The sequence below is a fragment of the Sturnira hondurensis genome, unplaced genomic scaffold, assembly GCF_014824575.4.
Source record: "Sturnira hondurensis isolate 20B ecotype Veracruz unplaced genomic scaffold, ASM1482457v3 Scaffold0018525, whole genome shotgun sequence".
Lineage (NCBI taxonomy): Eukaryota > Metazoa > Chordata > Mammalia > Chiroptera > Phyllostomidae > Sturnira > Sturnira hondurensis.
Window position 1 is genome coordinate 12,050,485 of NW_028091156.1, and position 16,627 is coordinate 12,067,111.

The window sequence follows — 16,627 nt, forward strand, 5'->3', positions numbered from 1 at the left end:
CTTCTGCCCAAAACTTTTGTCATAATTTCTGTTTAAAAGCCACTTAAAAGAAAAACAAGTCTACCTCCAGAAAAAAAACATTTTATTGCCTTGTAGCAACATTAATAAGATTGAGCCCTTACTATATTTATGTATATATGTACACACATTCGTCTTTGTTTATGTATCTATAATTTTTTTTAGTTCTCACAACAAGCTTGTAGAGTGGGTACTTTTATTCTCTTTTGAAAATAAAGAAATTAAGTCACTTGGCTATCCTATCAGACTGATTAGCACATAGAGGACTTATTTTAACATTTATAGAATAAAAGACTAGATAGCAAATGCCTTACAGCTCACTGCCAAGCAAGTGCTGAGCCCTGTCGTCAACGTATTCTGGTCAGAGTTATAAATCTGTCCTTTCAAACAGGGTCAGCCTTGGGGACACTCTGAATTTGGCATCTTTGACTTTCTGATTTTGTTTATCCCTCCGAATATCCTATTCACAACCCAACTAAATCTAAAAAGATGACTTTGTAATGAGGGTCCCCTACCTCCTACCCAGGGCTTTATAAAGCCGCACAGATTTTTACAAAACATGAGCCCAGCGCAGTTAGGAACATTCTGATGCCATGACTTCCTGAACCCTTAAAACCAGGGAAGTTTATTTGTCTGAAAAGGTTATTTGTCTCCAGAAGATGACGCACTCCTGGGACCGGTCCAAGCAGCAGCTGGCTGTGGTGTGGTGATATTTAGAAAATCTAAATCATTTTGGTTCACCAGTTCATAGGGCCCAAAAAGGGTAGTGACTTGGCCACATCTGTGTTTTGCAAGTTCTCACTCTATAAGGACACAGACAGAGTTATAAATCTGACCCTGGTCACGCAGGGTCATTAGCTTCGACGTCTCTACAACGTGTCACTTTAATTATCTAATAGCATTTCACCAAACTTCCTTCATTTTTACAAACATTTAAATGATGCTATTTACTAAGATACTATATTCATTTAAAAGAAGTTCAAAAATAAAACATTTAGATATTTAATTAGAACTCAAAACATTCCAGCAGTATGAATTTATATTTTACGGGAAAGAAATAGAATGAAAAAAGTAATGAGGCAAAGACATCAACTCATTTTCTCTCTCTGGTTAATCTGAACACTGAAAGTAAGAGATAATAAAAGGGGGAAGGGTATGTTTGCATTTGCATATCGCTTTCATACTTACAATCATATTTTCCAAGGCATGTTTGGCAAGCCAGCAGTTTAGAAAGACTGGGACAAAGAGATTCCTTAAGGAAGGCCAAAATATCTGAAAAAAATAAATCAAAACTACACTCTTATCTCAAAGCAAGGAATCATATCCAGCAGATTTAAAAGAAACGTAAAACAGAACAATGTATTCAAAACAATACAATAATTTAAAATATGTGACAAATACGTTAACCTCATATTATTAATAAAATGCAAGGAGCAGATACGATCTTTTCATTCATTGTCTCATTCTTGGGGAAAAATTCTTTGGAAAATTATTGTAGAAGCAGAAAGAAGATAATAAGCTCTCACTGGATGTCAGATGTAACTATGCTAATTCTACCATTAAATTTTTACTGTGACAGTTTGAAGTAGACATGGCCTCTTTCTTCTTTGCCATTTTGGGGGGGAAAGTAGGACAAAGAAAGAAAGCCCCTCCCCTTTCATAACATTGCCACTCATGCTCGGGATTCAGACATTTTAACTGACACTGGGGAACCATGTTTAATTGGAATTACATTTACTTAGCCATTTCATCTAATTCCAGTTGCTCCTCTAGATAAATGACTCAAATTAAAATAATTGTCAGAAGTGAGCAACAGCTTTAAATATCTTCTTATTTTCATCGTTTTCCAAATAAAACTCAAAGTGTTAGAAAGCATAGTCCCTGCAGACATTATTACAACCCTATCAAACAGAAATTAAAACCCAATTTTGTAGTGGAAGCATGCACTTAAACAGAATCTTCGTGAAACGGGTAAGCCATCTTGTTAAAGAGAGAATTGGACCTAGTAAACCCTGTAGTTAAACTAGAGATGAATATATTCTCAGTCTGAGAAATGTTGTTTACAAGTATGTGGTTCTACATGGTTTCTATATTTTTTAATTTCACAATATACACAAGAAATGGAGTAATTTCTAGTCTGTTTAGACAATATGAGTACTTGTTTAAATGGCACTGCTAGACCACACATTTCTAAGACGTATCTCATTTTACCATCTTACTGAATCTCATTGGTGTTCATTTAACTTCACAATCCAGCTAACCAACGGATCTCACTATTTATTTTTTAGTACTATGATTCTAACCCAAACCTAACTTTATTTATCAGAACTAAATATTTTATTAGCATTGGGATTTAAAGGCTTCACTGAAATCTAATGACAAAATTATTTTGTAAAAGAAGATTTTAGGACTTACCGAGATAACGAAGGGAACTGCATTAACTATTTCCAAGATGAAAGGTACCCGTAAAATCTGTTCCCAGATGTTCCCCTTTCAAGAAAGAATGAATAAAAATAAAAGTCAATTACACCAAATCCCACCAAAGAGAGAAAAAGACAGCACTCAGAATTTCCCTGAATCATCATACATAGGCATAGCAACGGTGTTTAGAGATTATTTTTCTAAATGTAACTGTGCCCTCTTAATTTTGTGGTAAGTTTAAGAAGCAATTCAAATGGTGCAGCAATCCTTGAATATTGCACATAACACACTGTGATCATACCATAATATTTGATCAAAGAAAATTTACCAGCAAAAATGAAATGGGCTAATAAAACTTGTAGAATCCATAAAGAGTGACAATTACAATTTTTACTACGGTAAATATATTCACATTGAGAAAGAAAAACAAAGTTGGATGTATCACACTACCTGATATCAAACTATGCTACATGGCCATCGTAATCAAAACAGCCTGGCACAGGCAGAAGAACAGACACATAGCTCAATGGAACAGAATAGAAAGCCCAGAAATAAATGCGTGGCTTTGTGGTCAATTAGTATTTGACAAAGGAGACAAAAACATACAATGGTATTGGGAAAACTGGACAGATACATGCAAAAAAAATGAAACTAATCACCAATTTGCACCATACACAAGAATAAACTCAAAATAGATTAAACACTTAAATGTAAGTCATTAAACCATAAAAAAAACTTAGAGGAAAATATAGGCAGTAAAATCTCAGGCATTTCTCAAAGCTTATTAAATAGATCCTAAACATACTACGGGTTACCAGTGTTCATCGATATTAACATTGTTTTGATGGTAAGAAAACATAAATGAAGGGGATTTTCAAACCTACCAACCCATGTAATCAGGGCTGGCTACACAATTCAAGGGGCCCAGTGCAAAAGCAAATGCACGGCTTCTTATTAACAACTTGTAAACAATTGCCAGAAGCCGACATTAGAGCATTCCACCAAGCCCCGGGCCCCCACAACTGCAGAAGGACACACCCAGGAAGTCCATCCTGATATACAGTCCTCATCACTGAAACTTTCTTGAGTGATGTCCAGTGAAACACAACTCAGAACTTCCTAAAGCAGGTCATCTCCAATGAAGAGGTCTATGTATTAGGAAATCGTTTGCAATCTGGCTCCCTGTAATTTCCAGTTATTTTCAAACACTGCCTATAAACTTAAGGCTCTTTCTTCATCTTCTTGCAATCTCAAAGGCTTGAAACATTGCAGTGATGGAAAATTTCTGCACCAGAGGTCCAGGAATGTTCTAGAATGGCTGTGGTCCATCTGCTGAAATATTCAGTGACAGGCTTTTTTATCATTAGCTTGTCTCTCGTCTCCAGATTATACAAAAAAAAAAAAAAAAGGCAGGAAGTGCAGGTAGAAGAAACGGAAGCAGTGAGAACTAACTCCTCTGTGTGGAGTTAGTACAGGGGCCAAGCAGCGTTTGCCAGTTCCTCGAGTTAAGTAAGAAGTGCTCAAGTGATCCACTTAGCTTGGCTTACACAGAGAGACCATGTAATATTGACACTTGTGCCTGAAACATCAGACATGAGGAGCCCGCAGGGAGAAAGAATGCTGAGATGTGAATGAAGCACCGAGTCAGGCCAGTTTTAAGACAAAGGGGCCTGTTCTTTGGGCGCCACGTACAGACCCTAAAGAATCAGACCTGTGGTCACTTGAACAGGATGCACATTTGAGAGGGCTTCCTTTGGGATTAAACTTGCTCTACATTTAGGATTCAAAAGTCATCTAAGGAGTGTTGTCTTTAAACCCCTATTTTTTAAAAAGAAAGATCGGTGTCTGCTAGATAAAGATTCCCCCCAAAATAGAGATGGGGTGAAGCACATGCAGAAACTGTGAACCGAAAATCAGTGATGAATGTGCCCCCGATTCTGCTAACTTTCTCCCTTCTTGTCTACTTCCGTCTTCCCTGGTGGCTCTATTCTTCTTCCAACAATGATGATACATCAGCTTCCCTACCCTTCTCCCTTGGGTATTTTTCCATACTCCCTCCCTTCACCCATCAGTTGACTTCTTCGGTGTCTATGTTCATAATTTGTCTTCCATCGCATCCATCTGTTCATTTCACCCAGCCAAACACTAACTCCTGGTTTTCCTTTACTCCAACGGTGTCTTCACTGTGCACTTGGCCTTCTGTGTGATGTCTCTCTGAGCTGCGGGGCCCAGAAGCTCTGAACGAATAGCCCTAGAATTGCATTACTACTATAGAAGTCCCACGTGTAATGTCCTCCATCAATTCCCAGGGCACATGACTGTCCAAGGCGCTCACAATATCATCCCAAACGTTTGGCACCGATATTTCCCTAAATGCCCCATAGTCTGGCCACACTTGAGTATTTATGATTCTCTTGATTTTATATGTGCATCCCTTCATGCCTCTCTTAATTCTATAAATCCCTATTGTCCTGTCTTCTCTCCTTTCATTAGTGAAATCACAGGATCAGGGGCTTTGCAGAATCTGTCAAGGATCCTTTTTTTTTTTCATCCCGTGGCCTCCCTGAGATCACCTATTACTCTGCCTTCTGCTATTGTCTGTGCAGTGTTTCCGACCCAGCCCCGCTTCCAGACTGCAAACTCATAGCGAAAAAGCAAAGCAAAACAAAGCAAAGCGTTCACAGTCAGGAGCTCTTTATCAAACAGAGGCTCTGTAAACTCTGGTCAAGTTGTGTTAGCCAGGCAGAGCTCTGCCAAAAATTAAGAGAATTCATTAAAATGGTTCCTAGCAGACGTGTTTTTGTTCCCTGGGTGTTTTTTTGTACAGATCGGGGCAAGGTATCGAGAACGATAAACGGCCAGACTACGGCATTTGCTTGACTCATACAGCATGTACGTAATGGATAAATTAACCCGTAGGAATTAGTGAAGCCTGTTTCAGCCACCAAGGAAAACATTACTGTATTACTAAGCTTTTTAAAAATCACATACTAGAGAGGTTCAAAATAATTAAAGTACTTTAAGAAGGGCTTACTGTATCCCCAGAGTATGAATTATAAAGACGGGAAAGCTCTTAATGTGTACTGTCAGCAGGAAACTTCTAATGAAAATCACTTACCTTATAACTGAGATAACCAAGTAGTATCGTTTCAAACAGACTTATCAAGGCCACTAAAACCTAAAATATAAATTTTAACTTAATGAGAAAATGTCACAAAAATACGATAATATGTTTCATGATTATACTACTATATAAAACATAATGTATTCATGATTATAAAGTAATTTATAAAGTTAATGAATGTATAAATATATGCATATGTGTATCATATAGCTAGATATATTTACGTGAGATATGATATAGGAGGTATTACCAGGCACATTAACTCATATACAGGTGGTGGGTTGTAGGTTATCCCCCGCACTACAGCTTAGCTTTGGTTATTTCTAATACTCCTTAATAAATCTTTTCTGATTTATTATCCCAAGTGAAAATGTAGGGTAGCAGAGTCAGACTGGCTAGAGTTTGCGCAATACAGAAAGAACAGGTTTTTGCTCTGTGCATTCCTAACAGTCTCACTCCCCTGCCTTCTCCCCCCGCCCCCAAATAACACCCTCTGCCAGCAACACCACCCAAATCTGAGGCCTGTTCACCAAAAACAGCAGTTCCCTGCGGAAAAGCACAGGAGCTCTGGGTTGGATACGGTCCATCCTGTCGCCTGCCCCACACGGAATGAAAGAGTCGCATTTTTGAACACTTAACAAAAGAGCCCATGTCAGCATCTCAGCAGCCTTTCAGATTGTGTTTGAATGAACTTCACAACCAATTTCCGGTTTACAGCCGGAAAGGCTTGACCTGCCTCCTCTGAGCAACTTCCACCTTTCTCTGTGTTGCCTTATTGTGTATACAATTCCACTACTGAACTAACCAAAGACAGCGATTGCAATAGAAAGAGGAACTAGAAAAGAGATCCAAACATTCCTGTCAGCCCTTTAGGATAGAGAAGTGGAACTAAAACCAGCAAGCACAAGCCAGAAATGACTCAGAGGGCAAGTACATTTGTTCACAGATTTTGAGGTCTGGGACAGCCTACAGGAGAAAGATGGATTCCTCTGGAGTTTCACATTTTGACTCCATGGGAGTGAAAACTTTGATTGAGGTGGTTTTTGAAATCTAAGGACAATTTAAAAACATATGGGTGCAAGGGAATATAAATAAAATATGTTCAAAAATGCATACATCAGCCACACATTGTCATGATAAAAAATCCACACCTCTTAGATTATTCTTCACAAGTCTTCTGAATCATCCCTGCCTTTTCCTGGAGGTACGCATTGATAGACGACCTCTACAAGGTTTCTAGCATAAATTACTCAAACTCCCATTTTGGAAATGAGTGCTATTATCATTTAAAAACATCACTAGGAGACAAAACCTATGTGACTAGATCAACATGTATTTTAGGGCCATCTGTAACTCTTTGTAAAAATATTAACTCACTTTACATGTGCTCCCCCCTAAAGGATAATTTAGAGATTAAAAGAGTGCATTTTTAGTGCATACTGAAATATGTGAAAAGAGTTATTTTTAAACTAACAACACTGTAATGAAAATCAGTGTAAAGTGATTTAAAATGCAACCTGACTTCAATGAAATATGAAATATCCAAACATGGTCAAAACTTCGACTTCATAATTATAACCCCAGTGCACACGTCATTGAAATAACTCATTATCACCTATAAGATGCACAGACTTCACAACTGTCTTTGACTTTAAAAGACAAACCCAACTGTTGATTTCAAAGTGTTTTAAAGGTTGTTTGTAAACAGGGATGCTTCAAATCATTTCACATCATTCCAAGTCCCTCTATTAGAATAATTTGTACTTTTGAAAAATAACAGAAAATAAGAAGCATTTGGAGGAGGGAGACAGAAGCGAGGACGGAAACTTGTACGAAGGCTGCTGGTGTGAAGTTCAACATGAAGGGGAGGTGGAGACAGGATGCAGAGGACTCTGGGGAATGTGTCAACAGTATAACTCAGACTTGCCATGCTTTCTCCTGCGGTCTTACTCCTTCCTCCAGACTTCCTAATCCAGGGCATGCTTTTTATTGCATTTACAAATTATCTGCCTCAGCACCAACCTCTTGCTATTGGAAATATGAGCCGTTCATTTGATTGTTGACTTATTGATTATTTATTGAGATTCTCACGTGTCCCAGAGACCAAGGGCATAGGGAAGAAAGCACCCTTGGATACGAGCTTTTGATTAATTTTTCAAGGATTGTGTAACAGGAATTTGGAAAGCTGGTTAGAGGAATTAGTGGTGCTGAAAACACAGGCTGACGTGGGTTCTCTGCACACCCTGGACAGCGATCTGAGTCTAATCCTGACCATGAGTTCTCACGACAGAAAGCAGGGCTCAAGCAAACAAGAAGAAAGGGTTGCGGGTGTTTGTCTACCATGTGCATCACAACTAAGCAAGCAATAAAACAAGCTCATTTTTAATATCAAGCATTTCCCTCCAATAGTATTTCTCTGGGAAATAGGAATCAACCCAGCAATACAGTGATAAACAAAATTGCACGTGACCTGTAGGCCCCATAATGGCAGGCTCCTGTTCACCCAAAAGATACGAGACCTGTGAAAAGAATGACGAGATGTTACTTTTTTTAAATGTGGGAAATGCATTCATTTAAACATTTTGATTGAAGTTGGAAGTATTTAAATAACACTAGCATGAGAAGATAATAAAATATCAAAATTAGAAATACAAAAATGCTATATCCTCTCAGGTTTTTTTTTTAATAATAGCCAGTTCTATTCCACGCAATAGGCTGTTTAATTTCATTTTCAGTCTCATGTTAATAATAAAAGAAAAGATGGCCCTGGCTGGTGTAGCTCAGTGGATTGAGCACAGGCCTGAGAACCAGAGGATCGCGGTTCGATTCCCAGTCAGGGCACATGCCTGGGTTGCAGGCCAGTTCCCTGCAGGCCAACTCCCAGCAGGGGACACACAAAAGGCAACCATACATTGATGTTTCTCTCCCTCTCCCCTTCCCCTCTAAAGGTGAATAAATAAATTTTAAAAAAATAATAATAATAAAAGAAAAGATGAAGGGGTTTTATTTAAAGAGTGGTTATAGAGGGTCCAAAATCCTCAAACCCTACTAATGAAATGCTCCACTGAAAAGTCACTTAAGGGTCTTCTATAAACCCTTAAGATTTTGTTCATTTTAAAGCTGTTAATATTGTGGCAGTACAAACTCAACAGTATTAATACTACAGGCACAGTCAGTAACTCCACTTATAGACCACATCAATATTTCATGTCTGGATTTATAGAAAATACTTAACATGCCACCACAACACCTGTGACCAAGGATAGCATGGAACATTCCACAGGACAAGGAGTGGCTGTCCTTAAATGCCTGTCAAAAATCATTTCATCTTCAGTGTCAAAAATTACTTATACTCTGCAAAAGACAGCGTAACATCCCTGCCGTCTCACTAGCTATCCCTGTTCATTTTTGCACCCCGTCCTTCTCTGAGTTGCTTGGCATGCTGCGGCTCACATGAGGGTCATCCATTGTAACGTACTGCACTTGGGAAAAGATTTAAATAATGATATTATGTTTCCCACAAATGCAAATAAAAACACACAAAGTCAAACACAACAATCGCAACAAAACCCACTCGCTCTCCCCAGTTGGGAACCATGGGAGCCCTTCCACAAAATACTAAGTATGTTCTTCAACCTTCAGGTCATTTTCTTTTTGGTAATATGTTAAGCAATGACCATAAGCCATAAACTCTTGAAAATTCTTGTTTTAAATAGAATTCTAGAACTTAAAAGGACTATTTAATGAAACTACTTAGTATAATAAAGTACCCTGTAATTCCACAATGTCATATCTACCTGAGTAATTAACATCTTCAGTCGCTCCAAACCAAACCAGTGATCTTTCCCCAAAACCTGGTCCTCCCAGTTTTCCACATCCCAGTAAATGGCACCAAATTCCACTGTGTTCGTGTATGCAAAAACTTAGGCATTTCAGATACTTCCCGCCACTGTGTTTGGAAATGCGTAACTCATTAGTCCTCAAACCTTCTCGATTCTACCTACCAACTCTTGGTAGACTTTATCTGCCTTTGTTCATTTCTATTCCCACAACCACCTTGATCTAAACTATCACTTTGTGCATTTTTCTGGAACCGTTGCAAAAGCCTTCCAGTGAAACACTATACTTCCTTGTGTTCTACATTTTTCCTCCAATTTACAGCTACACCAATTCTCTCTCAATCTTTTTTGCTCACATTGCCTTGCTGTATACTGACATCACATTTTGGTTAAGACACAGACCAAAACTCTTTCTTAAATTAAATCAACTGGGGCAACACTGGTTAATAAAATTATACAGGTTTCAAGTGTACAGTTCCATGATACAACATCTGCATTTTGCATTATGTGCCCACCATCCAAAGTCAAATTTCCCATCTCCCGAGAACAAAACTCTAAGCGCAGCATTCTGAGACTTATTCTACCATGACTTCTCCTCCCCATCTCAGCCCTTGACTTGCCCTTGAGTACTCAGTTCAACTCTCTCTCTAGGAAACCCTCTCTGAAGTTTCCACTCGATCGAAGTAGTCAGTTAATGTCTCAGATGACCTCGCTCAGTGCACTTTCCTTCTACGCATCTCAGCTGTAACTTTACATGTATGTGTAAATACATTTCTTTACTCGGTGTCTTCTCACTATACTGCAAGTTCCATAAAATGAAAGTGTGTCTTTTTTAGTGGCCATTGTAATCCCATGTCTTTCTGCATACATGAGTGTAGTGGACAGGGCATCACTATAAACCAATAAATGGTTCTCGTAAAGGCAGATCTATGGCGATGAGTCCAGCAATACTGTCCTTTCCAAACATGTATCACAGTGTTGGTGACATTTCAGAAATTAGACCAAACCTAGGTATGGAAGCGCGAAAGGCTATATACAGTTTTTGTAGATAGAAACGTGGCATGCTGCAAAAACTACTAAGTAGTAAGAAAAGTCTACACCGATATCTGAAAGATTAAAAATAAATTGCTAAACATGAGTTGCTCAGCACTTTCAGAGGGAAACTGGAAATTAACATGGATTTACCAAAAGCTACTTTTATCAAATTGACAGTATTTTCTTTGGGATGTTCTTTTCATAGTTCTTAAAATAGCATGCAGTATTTAAATTTGAGAAAGACCTTGAGAAAATATTTTTTTAGACAAGGCTATGTACTGTAGAATAGCTTTCATAATCCTTAAAAAAGACATTTCTACAATCTCAAATATATAAATTTCAATGTGAAGTGAGATCTCCAACAGAAAGTCCTATTTTTTTTTACCCTTTACTGAGTACTAAATTGGATAAATGCATAGGAGGAAATGTCTAAATTCTAATCAAAACCTAGTGCCCAAGCTGCCCTTTCTAAATCAAATTTATCATGGAAAAACAGTGTAGGACCAATCTGCACGTTTTTACTTAATGTCCAGAACAAATGGGGAGTGAAATAGACTGGCAGCCAGACCATAATTTCCAATGAAGTTTCACTCTCACTGACAGAAAGCACTAGGAGGAAAGAAAACCTGCACATGAATATTTATTGCAGCATTATTTATATCAGGAAAGGAACTGGCATCTACCTGAATACCCTACAACGAGAAGACAAAAGTAGCCTCATCATCATCAATAGTAAAAATACTCCAAATGAGAAAAAAGACAATGTATATATATAATATCATCCTATGTCAGTGTAAATGTATTCTATACACCTGTGCATTCAGAGAGAGAATTCACAAAGATTAGTCATCAAAACATGCTTTCTTATGCATTCAGATGATTTTTACCTCCTCTTCCTTGCCATTGTAATAATCATAAACCATTTATAAAATAATAAAAGATGTCACTTTTTTGAATTATAAAAATAAAAGTGAAACAGAAGCACACATAAAAGCAAAACTGGTATCACCCAGTTATTGTGAATGAATCTAGGCCTACTGCTACAACGCCTGTTTGAAGATTCTTTATCACAACAGGAAGAGGCCTATCAAACAACGGAAGTCTCAGCAGAAGTGAAGTATGGACAATCAATGAGGTGGAGCCTTCCTCACATTCCACACAGCACCCGTACCTCTCTCTGGCCTTGCCTACAGGCAGGAAAACAGCTGCTGAAAATGTCCGATCAGCTTTGGCAGCGGGGGTGGAGGTCAGGGGGTGAATGTGACCCCCAGAAGAATAAAACATTGCATAAACACATGCGGGTAATAGGGTCAGCATGTAGGTCAGAATTCCTCGGGAAAGACCCGGGGGTCACAAACTCGAGAACTCAGGTTGATAGCGTTCGAAAGAAAACAAATGCCAGCTTGTATCTTATTAACACAAGTACGATCTAAACCAGGGAGGAAAGTTAGAAAACACTCCTACAGGTACCAGACACTGAGAACTGAGGACTAGGCGTGGTCCTAGACTCACATCTCCAGGGCGTGCAAAATTCAAGATGAGTCCAACACCGAAGTGACTGAGATACCGAGGTGTCGTAGACTCTTAACAATATATTAGGAAGGTTTTTCAATAACTGAACCCTCTCAAAAAACATGGGGTACACTCCACACTAGGCTAACAAGGACCTGTCTGGGTGTTGGGGAGAGAATGAAGGGCTGAGTGTGCAAGGCCGGGTGGGCAGTGTCCTTGGGGGTCTTCCCATCAGACATGAGCTGAGGCAGCCGCCTCAGTCTGTCAACACTCACTCTCCGGAAGTGGGCCTCTCTGAGTTCCTCTTGATTGTTCCATACTACCCAAAGCAATTTACAGATTCAATGCACTACCTATTAAAGTGCCAATGGCATATTTCACAGACATAGAACAAACACTTCAAAAATTTAGATGGAACCATAAACGACCCCAAATAGCAGCTGCAATTTTGAGAAAGAAGAACAAAGTAGGAGGGATCACAATACCTGATACCAAACTGTATTACAAGGCCACTGTAATCACAACAGCCTGGGACTGGCATAAAAACAGGCACGTAGACCAATAGAACAGAACAGAGAGCACAGAAATAAACCCAAGTCTCTATGGTCAATTAATATTTGACAAAGGGGACAGCAACATAAAATGGACTAATAATAGCCTCTTTAACAAATGGTGCTGGGAGAACTGGACAGCTATATGCAAAAAAAAGAAACGAGCACTGACTTACACCATAAATTCACCAATAAATTCACTTACACCAATAAATTCAAGGTGGATAAAAGGTTTAAATATAAGCCATGACACCATTAAAATCCTAGAGGAGAACATTGGCAGAAAAATCTCAGATATTTCACACAGCAACATTTTTACTGATATGTCTCCTAGAGCAAGGGACATGAAAGAAAGAATAAACAAATGGGATCTCATCAAAATAAAAAGCTTCTGCACAGCTAAAGAAAACAGTATTAAGGTAAAAGGAGAACCAACTGTATGGGAAAACATATTTGTCAATGATACCTCAGACAAAATTTTAATCTTCAAAACATACAAAGAACTCATACAACTCCACTCTAAGAAGACAAGCAACCCAATTAAAAAATGAGCAAAGGACTTGAACAGACACTTCTCCAAGGAGGACATACGGAGGATCCAGAGACCCATGAAATGATGCTCAATATTGCTGGCTATCAGAGAGATGCAAATTAAAACCACAATGAGCCCTGGCTGGTGTAGCTCAGTGGATTGAGCACAGGCCTGCGAACCACACAATCGTGGTTTGATTCCCAGTCAGGGCACATGCCTGGGTTGCAGGCCATTTCCCAGCAGGGGACTCATGAGAGGCAACCATGCATTGATGTTTCTCTCCTTCTCTTCCCCTCTAAAGATAAATAAATCTTAAAAAAATAAAAATAAAATAAAAAATAAAACCACAATGAGATACCACTTTATACTGGTGAGAATGGCTATCATAAACAAAGCAACATACAACAGATGTTGGAGAGGTTGTGGGGAAAAGGGGACCCTAGTTCACTGTTGGTGGGATTGCAGACTGGTACAACCACTATGGAAAACAGTATGGAATTTTCTAAAAAAACTAAAAATGAGCATACCTTTTGACCCAGCAATTCCACTGTTAGGAGTATATCAAAAGAATCCTGAAACACCAATCCAAAAGAACCTAGGCACACCAATGTTCATAGCAGCACAATTTACAATAGCCAAGTGTTGGAAGCAACCTAAGTGCTCATCGGTAAATGAATGGATCCAAAAACTATGGTACATACACACAATGGAATTCTATGCAGCAGAAAGAAAGAAGGAGCTCCTACCCTTTGCAACATCATGGATGGAACTGGAAAGCATTATGCTGAGTGAAATAAGCCAGGCGGTGAAAGACAAATACCATATGATCTCACCTTTAATAGGAACCTACAAAACAAAACAAACAAGCAAGTAAAACATGACCAAAGACATTGAAATTCAGAACAGGCTGACAGGGACCAGAGGGAGGAGGGAGGGAATTTCAGGGGAAGAGGGGAAGGATTCACAGGAACATGTATAAAGGACACATGGACAATAACTAAGGGGGGTGGAAATGGGAGGGAGGTGGGGAGGACTGGGGGGGATGGACTGGGATGGGAGTAAAAGACAGAAAACTGTACTTGAACAATAGTAAAATAAAATAAAATAAGCTACAGTCAAAAAAAAACAAAACCCCACTCACTCTCCCCTTGCTCGACTACATCTCTGAGACTTTGGGCCAAGGTATCTGATGCACCTGATGCCCACAGGAGATCTGAGTCTGCAATACAAGCGAGAGAAATGGCCCATAATGTTAAGAAGCGTGGGTCTCTTCTCTGTGGGCTCCTTATGCATCTGAAAGCCGACTGCAAAAGCTCTTTAGCCCAGCATCTAGCCACACAATGAAAGGGACCTACATACATGATATTGTAGTTGCCCCGTTGTTGTGTGTGTGTGTGTGTGTGTGTGTATGTGTAGAAAAGGAGAAAGGGTGTAGAAAACTGACTAGCAACACCAGTATTAGACACTAGTAAACAAAAAAAAGATTATTTTGGATTTCTGAGACTATATACATCAAAGCACTTGGTGCTATGTTCATCTTTATTGTGACTCTATATTAGTCACATGACAAAAGTGAACAGTCTATATGACGGTATTCATTCCTGTTGGTGACCAAACATTTAAAAGATATTGTCAAAATCATATTTCTTCCTTTAAGAGTGGTTACCCAGTCTTTAACATGAGTGTGTCACCAGAATGCACGTGTTCTTTCGATCAGCCCCTGATGTCACATGCGAGTTGAAATACCATGAAATATGAGCACAGTCACGGGCTTCATACCTTCACATCTGCCACTGGGTGTTAAAAGGAGTCATCATTTCGCCAGTTGTAAAGTGGACAGGATGGGTGAGTTTGGGCACAGAGTGAAGAGCGCTCAGCAGCAGGAGGCGGTGAGTAAAGCTGGTGACTCGTCTCTCAGTGGAAAGCACAAACCACACACTGAGTATGGGGTGTCCTTTGCTAGCACCCCTAAATCATTGGCTACAGACTGTATGTACCCCAGAGTTCATCACTTGCCCAGCTTCATACATTAACAATAAAATTCTTTTCATATCCTTCAGTTTGCTCAGACTTGCAACATTTTCCTATCGGTTTGGACTCCTGAAGGGACTTCAAAATAAAGCAAAACAGAACAAAATAGCCTCAGCGTTCTTATGGCAGCAGCTCTAATTAAATAAATCTCCTTGCTGAATTAGCCTCATTATTTTAAAAGAGAGCCTGTGTCCATAAAGGCCAGTTCTGTTTTTCATTAACCAGTACTGCCTGGACAAGGGCAACCAAACAGAACATTTATTCAAAATGGGGCCATGAGTTCTTTCGGTTGTGTGCTAATTGCAGTAATCTGATTTTTCAAATGTATATCCTCTATAATTATGGCTGAATATTCTTAGTAGCATGGCATAGAAGCTAATTGTAGGAAACTTTGTTCCACTTCATGTTTTCAAATAATGTAATTTTAGTCTGCTCTCACCCACCAGAGCCCTTTTACCCTTAGAAGGAATCGGTCGTGACTCAATTTGTGATTTTCAGGTCTCTCAAAAGTACAGGTTATGCATAAATCAGCAAGTTGTAAAAACAGTTCTGGTAGGCTGTTGAAAGCATTTGCAATGTGAAGTCTCTAGGCAGTGGTCTTCAATCATCTCGGTGGTACAAGGCTATCAAATAAGCCGCTGAGCATAATTCCATGAGCTCAGCAAGACCCGCTAGGCCACCGTATCCATGCTAAGTACGGGAGCTCCAGAAGCAAAAGCCACAGGGTCCTTGTCCTCAGTGAGGGTGTGGGGAGAGCCGGGGAACAAAGGCAATCGACCCTGAATAACCCAGGGTTGAACCACTTGGGTCCACAGGTTCGTTTGATATTGTCAATGAATACTGTGAATGTATTTCCTCTTCCTTACGATTTTCATAAAATCCTTTCTTCTCTAGCTTACCGTATTATCAGGATATAGCATACAAAATATGTGTCAGTCGACTGTTCATATCCTCAGTAAGGCTTCCAGTCAACAGCAGGCTTTCAGTAGCCAAGCTTGGGGAGAGTCAGAAGTTACACACGGATTGTTGACTGTGCAGGGGGTGAGGGTCGGCTCCCCTACCCCACCATGTTGCTCAAGGGTCACACACAAAGTTCCGTCAGTGTGCTGAGTGTTGTGACAGAAGCACTCAGGGGTGCTGGCAGAACTCCTGAAGCCACTGCTAACCCATGCTAGAACTGGGCTGTAGTCATGGCAACGGGCAAGAATTTCAGATTCAGTGTTATCCAGGAAATTGTTGTCTTGAACATCCAGGAGTCCTAAAGCTAGTTAGGGGCGGAGGTGGAAAGCGGAGGCCGCAGAGCAAGTGCAGAACACTCTGTGGCCCGGGAGCAGCAGAGAGCAGAGTCCGTCTGCGCAGCAGGTGGTCCCCAGAGGTCCCTCCTGCGGATGCCCAGAGGAGGAGGTGGGTGGGGCGAGGTAAGCAGAGGTCAGAAGGCCTCCACGGACAGAGTCCCTCCACCACTTACCAAGTAGCTGCTGAGGGCCTCCTGTGTGCCTGGCTCTAAGGCCTCAGACAATGGTATGGGCTCTCGTGGAAGAGCCATTGTGACCCGTAAGGAATT

The 16,627-nt window shown here is 39.8% G+C and overlaps 1 protein-coding gene across 2 annotated transcripts in view; it reads right to left on the reverse strand.

Annotated features, from left to right (window-relative positions):
* KCNT2 (potassium sodium-activated channel subfamily T member 2) overlaps window positions 1-16,627 on the reverse strand; it is a 197,543-nt gene that overhangs the window by 113,636 nt on the left and 67,280 nt on the right. For both annotated transcript variants that reach the window (XM_037069416.1, XM_037069417.1), the window contains exons 4-7: window positions 8,034-8,082; window positions 5,558-5,617; window positions 2,434-2,508; window positions 1,207-1,290 (exon numbers count right to left, since the gene is read on the reverse strand). In XM_037069416.1, coding sequence (XP_036925311.1) covers window positions 1,207-1,290; window positions 2,434-2,508; window positions 5,558-5,617; window positions 8,034-8,082 — 268 coding nt within the window. The remainder of the gene's footprint in view (window positions 1-1,206; window positions 1,291-2,433; window positions 2,509-5,557; window positions 5,618-8,033; window positions 8,083-16,627) is intronic.